The sequence below is a fragment of the Hipposideros armiger genome, unplaced genomic scaffold, assembly GCF_001890085.2.
Source record: "Hipposideros armiger isolate ML-2016 unplaced genomic scaffold, ASM189008v1 scaffold_1120, whole genome shotgun sequence".
NCBI lineage: Eukaryota > Metazoa > Chordata > Mammalia > Chiroptera > Hipposideridae > Hipposideros > Hipposideros armiger.
Genome location: NW_017732470.1, coordinates 155,115 through 166,803, shown reverse-complemented (window position 1 = coordinate 166,803; position 11,689 = coordinate 155,115). Strand labels below are relative to the sequence as shown.

Genomic DNA, 11,689 nt, shown 5'->3' with positions numbered 1-11,689 from the left:
CTGAGATAAGCAGAGAAATCCAACATCCAAAGTAACATGTTAAGAAATGCCCACCCATGAGCTATTACTGGCAGCTGCTCCTGTGTGTGCTGGTGCAGCATTCAGGAAACGGTGCCCCAGTGACACGGTCACATGCGATGCTTACTGTTCTAAATGCAACACTGCCCAATTTTCTGAATTTTCAGTGTTTGAAATACCCCCGTCTGTGTCATTTTCCAATCAGAAACTGAGGTTTTATTGTCTTTTCTATATGTAAAATGAAACAACACAGGCACTTTGTGAAAATGAATTAAATCTTTGTATGCCAAAGTTTAAGATATCCTGGCTACTAAGCAACTTATAAAATGCTATTTTAAATTGTTCCATGATTTCCATCCTACCAGTATTATGAGAAACTGTCCTTTAAAATACTAGGTCTTCTAGCTAACAAAATTTCACATCTATGAAAAAGCAACTTGACTATCTCACTCATTTAATTTTACTGGTGTAATATTTACATCATGAGTCAAACTTACCTTTAATGACACAAAGGCAGATAAATATTATCTTTAAAATACTTCCAGAACTAGAAATTTATGCTGAAAAATACTGCTTTCTCATTGCAGTATGAGAATTTGCAGGCCAGAATTCAGAGAAAAACAATCATTTTACCAAAGATAAATATTTATGTCACATATATAATAGGTATTCCTTGACCTATTCATCAACACCATAACCATCACATAGTAAACGGCCCTATACATTTAGAATGAATTCTCCTGAATCAGAAATGGGAATACTGAATTTTACAGTTCACCTACCTGAACCTCACATGTCCTCTGTTTAACAGTATCTTCTTTCTCCTTAAGGTCCTGTTCCACGTTATTCTTTTCCCTAGAAGACCAGCAAACAATGCAAGAATATTTGAGAACATCAGCTACAGCCGGTATGGTTATCCATCCCCCCAATCCTGAATCGCTTTTTAAGTACATAGTGAAACATTCAATTTTTAAATGAAGGGCAGATTATTCTACCCTCTTTTAATTATTTATGGCACAGAAATGAACATAAGCTGTTTGTTTAAAAAAATTGCTTTCTCACTAAAATGTGGTAAAAAGAGAATAGATTAAAAAAGGAAGAGGAGAAAAATAATCAATGAAACACTCAGGTTTCACTGATTTCACTGTTGCTATGGAAATGCTGTCCAATGAAAATTGCTGGTGAAGAAAAGGAGGGGTTGCATCAGCTCTGTACGCTTAACCCTTAAGAACCACTGCTAAATCAAATGAAAATGGCTAATACAACAGTCAACAATATTAAGGAAAAGGATATTTACTGAAGTGTTAATTTCCTCTTAAATCATGATGTGTACCAATTTTAGAATGAAACATAGAGAAAATGGAAAGGATTGCCAATACACAGGCTATTTGCTCTATCCAATACATCTGCTAAGAAAAAGCTATTTTAGGATCACAGATCAATCCCAATTGATCAAATATATAAAACAATGTATTTTAAGTGAAAAAAGAATCACATTAGCATTTGTCTCTTTCTACTCTTCAGATCAAACATGCTAGAATCCATTTTTACTTAGAAACATCATTACCTAAATTCTTACATGCTTCCATCAGAGCTGGATTCCTAGTGAATGAACCCGAAGCAATCTTTGATTCGGAATTGGAAAATAAAGCTATTTCTTTTTATGTTGTAACTGCCGTTTGTCCTAAAATCACACACACACATACACACACACACGCACAGCTCCCTTCACTTTTTCTTTTCTACAAAACGCGAGAGAAAGCCATAGAATTCTGCAGCAGTACATTTTTGGAGTGGGGGGAAGGTAAAACAAGGCAACCTGAAGAAGGGAGAGCATTCAAGAAGTCCTTCCAGGCTAGTACTGCAGTTTCTCCTTAGAGCTTCGTGACTATATTTCCGTTTCATCCCAGACATAACCCAAACATAAGCTCAGGCACCATTAAACTGTAGCATAAAGGAAAGTGAGAAAATGACACCAACGGAGGTACTTAAGGGAAAGCTGCATGCTATGTTTATATTTCTCACCTTTTTAAGGTAAGATTTTAAATGCAGACAAAACTCAACTGTTTTAGATATGTAGGCTTAATGTTCTTAAGAACTGTATGGGAGAAAAGAACACAAGAATAAAGCTATTTGTATACTGTTACTTTTACATACTTGAGATGGCCAACGAGCTCACTAACCGTTTGTCAGATGGGTCGCAATGTGGGTCACGATGTCGCGGAGATTTTAAACAGTCCCTTACCATACGAATCATTGTTTCAGCCCGTTCCTCCCATACCTCAATCTTTTTATTATGCAAAGATCGTGCCCCACTTCCAGTCCGTATAAAATTATGTAAAATTGAAAAACAGAAAAACATAGGAAGAAAAATCTAAATATATCCCGCAAATTCTATAAGCTCAATCTTGAAAATGTTTTCTTTCCTCCTTATGTGAGCAGAATAGTGTTTTCAGTCCTGCTGCAGCATGTCAGAGATAAGTCACATGAAGAGCTAGCCCCCTCCCCCATCCAAAATCCTCAGAAGCATTCCACACAAGGTCAATATCAATTCAGCTCCTGGTTTCCCACAGTAGATAATAACAAAAACAGAAAACACACGGTATCACAGATCAGCACTGAACACACGCATGCATGTCTCTGTATTGAATCCTTTCTGCTCCGCTGTTAGCTGCTTTACTGACTGTATCTGCTCAGATCAAGTGTCCATGCAGGGAAACAGGGCTGCAAGAAGGCAGGCAGCAAGCTGACTTAAAGTAGACCAAACAGAAGGATGGGAGAGCAAAGGAAGGAAGCTCTCTTGGTGAAAAAGAAAAACAGATTACAAAGGACTCTCAGCTCTAACAAGCAAACACAGTCTATATTTAGGTAAAATGGAGGACGCTTACAAAGTACAAATTTCTCTTCATAATTCTGGGTATGGGGAGCACTGGTGATGCCTCCAAACATATTCTGAAAACCATTCCCAACTAAATAAAATATGAAAATGTTTAGGCATTAATTTCTCTTAGTACTGAAATTAATTAAACTTTTTAATCTATTTTTATTTAGTAAAATTCTGGTCTCATGATCCCTTTTATCAAAACCAAATAGTAAAACATACACTACTAAACAGAAACCTTTAAAAAAATAATAAAATTGTCAGTTATATTACTTCCTATAAAAAAATCACAATTGAAACTGTCCTATAAATCAGATTGAAAATCAAAAAATTTTGTCATTAATTTAAGATTATAATTTCAAAGATACCAAACTGTTATTCTGTGGTATTCCATAGACTCTCAACCTCTACAGCTATCCTCCTCATTTTAGGCAAGAAAAAATATCTGAACACCTTTAGGTGCACTAAGGAAGCCTGGCCACATTTCTTACACTCTCCTTTCAAATTACCCCATATATTATTCTAAAGGTGATGGATGCATAACTAATGCAAAGCATTCTGTTTAACATTAGTAATTTTAAAGCTTAATTCTTTTTAGGATTCTGCAGCCACAATAAAAAATCATTATTTAGATAAGTTTCCTAAGAAGCCCACTAATAAAGGCGGGTAAGACAAACATACACTCCAAAAATAGATAGGTGACCATTTTGCCCAAAGCACTACGCATCTTGGATGCCAGGACAAGAAAAGCTATTGCCTTCACCTTAGTAACTTCCAGAAAAGGGTAAAGAAACGATCCTACACACCCTTTATCTTAGACTATCTCTCTGGCCCTATTTACTCCCAAGATGCTGGTACATCCTGAGGAATCCACAAATACCAAAGCCATAATAAAGGCCAGGGATAGCATTTCCTGGCTTATTCTGTGGAAGCTAGTATCTGAGGAGAGCCCAAGCCAGGCTTTCAAAAGCCTACAGTTGATAACTACATAAACCTATATGAAGCAGTCAAAAGGCTCAGGGACCTGAGTCTGTGCAATTCACTTCCACCTACCCAGGCTCTACTTATGGGGAAAAAGGAGTGAGCCTTTTTCTTAATGTTGATATTAATACTAACATTGTCAGAGAAACAGGATTAAATCACCTTTGAAGTCCTTCCTAGTTACACAGTTTTATGTCATTTTTTTCTGAGCATAAACATCTATTATTTTCCAATCAGAAAACAAAAAAAACTAGAAACCAGTTGAAAACTAGAAAGTTGTGAAACCCATGAAGGTTATATTTTTCAATCCTAAAACTGACTCATAAAAATCCTTTTGGGCACATTTAACCCTAAAGATGCTATTATTAAGTAGCTTAACTGCCAATAAATCTCTCTAACAAGCAAACACAGAAAAGCATGCTATTCTCATTGTGTAGTCTTCAGTAAGGCATCTGGGTCTTAGGAAAGCAAGAAAAATGGGACTAAAAACTGGACACCTGGATTCTAATCTGGCTCCGCCCTGTAATAGCTTTTCTGACTCTGATTTAGTCACATAACCTTTCAGGGCCGCAGTCTTATTTTTCATTAGGCAGATGCTATACTATCTCTACCATCTTAAGATTTGCAAGGCAAAACGTACAAGATGATATGTAATTAGGAAAAAAGTAGGCTTTGAGCCTATGCTTTGGTTGCTTTTTACTTACAATAGTAACATTACTTATAATTTTAAATAACATTGATGGAGTAATTTTTGAATGTGTTACAAGGAATTATGAGTTACAAAAAAGTTTAGAAAACTTTGTTCTCATATACAGTCATAGAATACATATTTACTGAAATCTCCGCCCAAAAATCTTGTCTAAATATTCAAAATAATCCAATGACTCTCTACATTTAGAAACTCATTATGTGGTTTCCAAAGCATAAGACTTGGACTAAAATAGTCCAGAATTCAAATGCTAGCTCCATCACAGGTCATCTTAGTTAAATCCCTGTAGTAATAGCTATTTGTTCTGGCTCACCCTCCCTTCTTCTGGGACCCAGCAATCCTTTTAGGAAACTGATCCTCTTTTCCCCTCAACTATCATTTTTCTATCCATATAGTTCAAATAAAAGGTGCCACCTTTTTACAGACTCAAACCCTCTGAGCAATGACTAGCCAGGGACTGGCTCCTGACTGAAGCTTAACCAGCCACAGTACCCCCACCTCACAATCACAGGAATGAATTCAAGAACGGGTCCATGACCAAAGCCAGGGCAGTCGGAATCTTTATCTAGGATGCCTTTATTTGGAGCTAATAGAAAACCCACTACGATCACGACCATATCTCTTCTACCAGCACCACCACCATTACAGAAACTAACATTTATTAAGTATTTACTACATGATAGGCATCATGTGATAAGTACTTTACATGGATTATCTCATTGATTCCTAAGAAAAATCATTCCTGTGGAATAATGAAGATGAGCAAAAGTGAGTCCAGGTGCTGCTGGAACTTGCTGTCCCTGCTTAAACAACTGTGACATTTTCCCACAGATAAGCTGAGGTGAAAGACAAGGAGACAGAATCTTGCTAGGGCTGAGGCCCTGGTTCCTATCACCCCCATGATGGTTAATTGTACATATTGACATGGCTAAGCTATGGTACCCAGATATTTGGTCAAACACCGGTCTGGATGTTGCTGTAAAGATATTTTTTAGATTAAATTAGCATTTACATCAGTAGACTTTCAGCAATTACCCTCCATAGTACGGGTGGGCCTCAGCCAATCAGTTTAAGAACTTTAGAGAAAACAACTGAGGTCCCCTAAAGAAGAGGAAATTCTACTTCCAGACTCTTCAGATTTCAGTTACAACAGCCTGGTCTCCGGCGTACTAGCCTGTTCTACAGGTTTCAGACTCGCCAGCTCCCACAATCATGTACGCCTATTCCTTAAAATAAATTGAAGATACTCTCTATTTTACATATCTTATGTGGGGATTATTGAGAGAAGTGAAAAAGAAAATACACAATGGAACCCAATTATGCTAATGCAACTTTAAGACTTATTTACCAGACTCAACAAATATTGAATCCTACTACATACCTATCACTGTGCTACACTTTAGGGGTACAAAAGACAATGAGACAGGTACCTGCCATTAAGAAACTCACAATTCAGTGTATGTGAGGAGTTGGGCAGAAGAATATAAAACGATAATTGCAATGCAGTGTAGCAGGTGTCACAATACGTAAGCACGAGGCATGTATTGTAGGAACACAGCAGGGTACATGCCTTTCCCTGGAGAGGGTCAGAGAAGGCTCCCTGGGTATCACTGAAGGCAGGATCATTAACTGCTTAATAGCCGTGCAGATATTAAGTGGTATGTTTATCAACAGAAATTACTCCAGCCTGGGACTGTTTTGTGAAGGAGGTGAGACTTCAGCTAAGGAAAGAATGAATGTTGGGTAGAAAAATGGCATTTCAAATAGAAGGGAGAGGTTATGCAAGAAAGCACAGATGATGTCAGCAAAATGGCAAACTAAAGAGGTAAACTAAAAAGAAAACTTCCCCAATTTGTTGAAATACACAAATCTACAATCCAAGAAGCTCAACAATCTCCAAGTAGGAAAACCCAAAGAGACCCACTCAGACACATTATAATCAAACTGTTGAAAGACAAAGACAGAATCTTGAAAGCAGTAAGAACGAAGAGACTTGTTACATACCAAGGACCCTCAGTAAGATTAACAGTGGATTTCTCAACAGAGAAACCTTGAAGGCCAGAAGACAGTGGGATGACAAATTTAAAGTGCTGAAAGGACAAAACAGAAAATACTTTGGCTGGCAAAACTGTCCTTCGAAAAAGAGGAAGGAATCAAGATATTCCCAGATAAACAAAAGTGAAGGACTTCATTACCATTATATGTGCTACAAGAAATGCTAAAAGGAGTCCTTCAGGTTGAAATGAAAGGATGCTTCTAGACGGTAACTCGAAGCCATAAGAAAATATAAAGATCTCCAGAGGTTTTAAATGTTCAGCCATCCACTTTATGTGAAAATGAATTAAATGGCCTCCTTATTACCAAACAAATGCACAATAAGTACAACCTAGAGCTTCAATGAGGCAATGAGTAATGCCATTCTTGAAGTAGTCATCATTGAGACCTGCTAGTATCAGTACCACAGATCTTTACTAGGCCATAAACAAATTAGGCTGGGTTAGATAAACAAAAGAGCTCCAGATTCAATAATATAAGCAATGCTCTCCCCAGAGCTAATAGTTTCTAATGGTACTTGAACTGAACTAAGCCGAAAACATAAATTATTTAAAAATTCAAACTATATGCTAACACTGCCTTAAGTATTTTTTAAAAATCAGCTCTCAAATATGATTAAGGTACAGATCTATACATTAATCACACAGATTCTGGCTACCTGAATACACAGTTCTAGTCTCTTTTTAACCAGGAAAGGTGTTCATTCAGCTACTCCAATGTTTGCTGAGCACCTACTGATTAAATGCTGTGCTCAGTCCTGTGCTGGGTGTTGGGGATAAAGATGATGATGATGATGATGATGATGATGGTGATGATTACTAACACGTACTGATGTTCCAAGAACTGTACTATGCATTTTACATGGTATTATTCATATTTCTATTGTATAGATGTGGAAAATGAAGCACAAACAATTAAATAAGTAACTTGTCTAAGTCATGTCAGCAGTCAAACCAGGCAATCTGGTTAGAAAGGCCATGCTCTGAAAGACTACACTGTCTTGCCTTACCAGAAATAAGAGACAATCTGTGCTATCATACAGAGCTCGCAGTCTATTGGGGAAATAAATTTAATTCTGTATTGTTAAGTGTTCTGAGAGAAGGAAATTGAATGCTGTCTGAGTTGAGGTGGATATCAGGGAAGATTTCTTAGACAAGAAGATCTGTCTTCCTCACCTGAGAAATCAAGATAAAACTACTTACCTTTCAGCAATGTTGTAAGAATTGAGTAAGAGAGAGTTTATATAAAGCAGACATAGCACAATGCCTAATAATTATTACTGTAACTATCTATCCTGTTTACTGGTCCAAGACCAGGATAACAAACTGGCCTGACAGGATGTAGCTTTTACTTCCTGATGTTCTTGCTAAAAGGACAGAGACAGGAAGGAAGTAGAAGTTGGTTGAAGAAAAACAAATATTAACTCCTGCCTCAGCATATTCACCATCACCACACTATCTATGTGACTGAAGCAATTTCTCAGTACATTTTGCCTTTTCACTGCCAAGAACTTCTCTATTTGAGCCACTTTACTTGCAGAGCAAGGGTTCTTAAAAATGGTTCCATGGATAGTTTTGAAGGGTCTGGGAACTCCTGAAATAAATGCAAAATGGTGTACACAGAAACACATGTTCTTTTTTTCTGGGGGCAGAGTCTACTGGTCCTTCATCAGATTCTCAAAGGAAATCCCTGACTCAAAAACAGGTGGTCAAAGTATACAAAATCAGCCTACTAACATGTCCCTGTAACAATTAAAAATCCTTTTGTCTATAAAATTCTCTTCTATAGTCTTCAAAATAAGCTATTCTTCAGAAGTTCTTTTGCCTTATTTCATCATTTAACATATGACTTCCAGTCTGCCATTATCTTTGCAGCAATTAAGACTGGGAAATATTCTAATATTTATAATATGCTTTGATTCATTCATTCAACTACTAACCCATACTGAGGTACTATGGTTTCAAGCAATGTGTGTATTAATTTCTAGACCTATCCAAATGAATAAGACATAGCTGCTGCAATGAAGGAGTTCAAATTTTAAAAGAGACAATAAAATGTGGTGAGTAGTATTATCAAGTAGAAAGGGAAGAGCAACTAGCAATCAAGATTTCAGAGGCCTGACAAAGCAGATGATGGTATTTAAGCTGAACCTTGAAACATGAGTAAATGTTTACAAGGTAAAAGGTGTGCTTGGGCAAGGGGGAACAGTAGGTTCAGAGGCACAGAAGAATAAAGTAGTGGCATGTTGAGGTGACAGGTCATAAGCCCACACACCATATGGCTGGAGTAGAAGGATGAAACGGAAATAGATTAGAGCACTACGCTGAACACTGAGAGGACAAGAGCAAACATCCGAGTGTCGTATAGCGTCTGCTCTCAAGAAACTGTCGGTTCTACTGGGAGAGGATTCTACTTTACCGTGGGAGGCGGCTAAGACAGGAGGATGGTCAGGATGCTGAGGGAACACCACGAAGGAAGAGCCTTTACTCCATGCTCAGAACAGTGAGCTGGATCCAGCTGGGAAGGGGGAGTCACTAAGGGATCTGAGCTGTACTTTCATCAGTTGGAAGTAGGATGGTTGAGAGACTCAAAGCAGAGTGTCAAATGGGAGGTTAGAGCAGTGATCCAGATAAGAGATAAGAGCTAAAACTAAGACAGAAACAGTAGAACAAAAAGGACAGATCTCAACAGTACTAAGAAAATTATTTTTTCACCTATTATATAAGCTAAGCACTAGGGATACAAGAGTGAACGAGCAAATAGTCCCTGTGATTAAAAAGTACAGGCTAGTGAGAGCTCCAAACAATTATTAATAAAGTATGGTAAATGTTACAACAAGTATACATATAAAAACTATCTAAGATATGCTCTCACGTAAGATTAGACAGGTGTGAGGTTGGGAGGTAAAGTAGTCAAGGCTTCCCCTGCAGGAGGAAATGACGCCTAAGGCGAGACTTGAAGGATGAGGAGGAGTTGATTATGCAAAAGAGATGGGAAGGCAGGAATTATCTCAAGAAACATTTCAAAGATAGAATAAAGATGGGAGGAAGAAAAATATCAGGTTTGTAGCTTGAGTGACTAGATGAATGGTGATGTCACTGAGAAAGGGAAATAAAAGGGACAAGCATAGTGGTCAGGGGAAGATTAAGAAGTCATGTCCTGGGGCCGGCCGAGTGGCTCAGTTAGTTAAGAGCTCGCTCAAGAGTTTGAACTCTGAGCAACAGCGGTTCGAGTCCAGCCCGAGCTGAGCAGCCGCTGAGCTGCCATCAGGTAGCAGGATGGCTCAAAAAAAAAAAAAAAAAAGAAGTCATGTCCTGGACATTCAGATAAAAACACTAGTAGGCAATGAAAAATATAGGTCTTGAGGTCAGGTGAGAGATCCAGGTATTTGATCAGATTATTATATTACAACCACTGCTTCTCCTTCTTTAGATGAAAAATATCATACTATATTAATCTGATTGACATAATTAAATCCCCATTATGGCAAAAGTTGAAGGAATCATGTAAAAAATTTAAAGAAAAAAATGACAAAAAGGCATCCGGCTTCAAGCTCTCAATGTCCTATATTTTCAACTAGAAACAATTTGGTGAACTAGAGGAGAAAACAATGTCTCATTTTTTAAATCTATAAAAGAGAACATTCTTTACCTAACTAACTCTGGAAGTTATAGTTTTCCATATCTCCATTGATTTTTCAATGCTTAAAAGAAAATATTATTCTAAGAAATATACTCCTTTCTTCATTATGCTTTCCTGTATTTTCCAAATTTTAATTTCCCCCATGATTGAGGGGGAAAAAAACACAATCTTGTAAAGCACCATATTCATTACAAACTCATTACAATTCCATATTATGTATGTTGTTTATTTGCAGATTTGGTCCCTGGACCAAAATTAAATATCTTCACATGGGGCACGTGTCCATTTTTGTCAGGTAATAATTCCATAAAAGCCACAAACAAATTCTGTTTAAAGTCCTTTTTCCTGTTTTGTAGTTATACATATCAAATCCTGATGTATTAATAAGATTTAAAGGCTGAAGAGTAGTACTATTGCACAGAAAAAATTGTTATAATAACAAAAGCCAAGGTTACAATGAAATTTCTTGAAGATTTGATGATAGTGACCTAATACAACCATTTACAAAAGAGAATTTTAGCAGTCATAATTTTAGCATGGGTAGATGAGTCTCATTATGACATTACTGGAGTTGACAGATGATGGAAGTATGCCTACACTGTAGATCTCGCCTAAATAAAAGCCTAGGGAAAATATTTTTCCTAATGTCAAATCATGTATAAATGTACTACACCATTTATTAAATGTGACTACAACCTAAAACTTAACAAGGTTTCGGAGCTCTATGATTTTCTTAAAAAGACAGTCACAACACGTTAGATATGTTCTTTTTATGTTGTTGGCTGTGATTCACTAAACAAGACTGCCACTAGTACAACTTAACATTATGGTTACAAGAAGTTAAGTGAAAGCTCAGTCGACCAAATGTAACTCACAATTACAAATGTTTGCACCGGCAACCACATTTTATATATGACGCTCTACTTCCTATTAAAACTCACTATAAAACATTTCATATATTAAATAACTACTGTTGAAGTCAAGCAAGTCCTAGAATATTGGGGTACATGTCCATTTTCATAGGCCTGAGAGGCACAGAAGACAAGTATTTTAAAATCTAGCTACTATTCAGTGTACACTGCACATAAGGCAAGAAAATACGTTAATGGACCGTTTATGGACCACATGAAAAAGAAAAGTCTACACATCATTACAGAGACTCAGTAATCAAATGTTTACTTCTCTCATTCCAAACTAAAGTAAAAAATTTTTAAATCTTAATGAGAGGCAGATTTATATAACAGAAAAAAGACACATAAGTATAACTTATACAACCTGGGTTGGGGGCCAGCAAGCTGATTTGATCAGTGACTTCGGATTTGATCTTTACTTATTTTTTCATGAGTAAGGAATACATTGGGACTATATGATATCCATGGGGTTTTTTGTTTTGTTTTTTTTAC

The 11,689-nt window shown here is 36.9% G+C and overlaps 1 protein-coding gene across 1 annotated transcript in view; it reads right to left on the bottom strand.

Moving 5' to 3' along the window:
- EPS15 (epidermal growth factor receptor pathway substrate 15) overlaps window positions 1–11,689 on the bottom strand; it is a 130,753-nt gene that overhangs the window by 58,944 nt on the left and 60,120 nt on the right. Inside the window, exons 12-13 of the mRNA XM_019632320.1 lie at window positions 2,202–2,392; window positions 801–873 (exon numbers count right to left, since the gene is read on the bottom strand). Of these exons, the coding sequence (XP_019487865.1) occupies window positions 801–873; window positions 2,202–2,392 (264 nt within the window). The remainder of the gene's footprint in view (window positions 1–800; window positions 874–2,201; window positions 2,393–11,689) is intronic.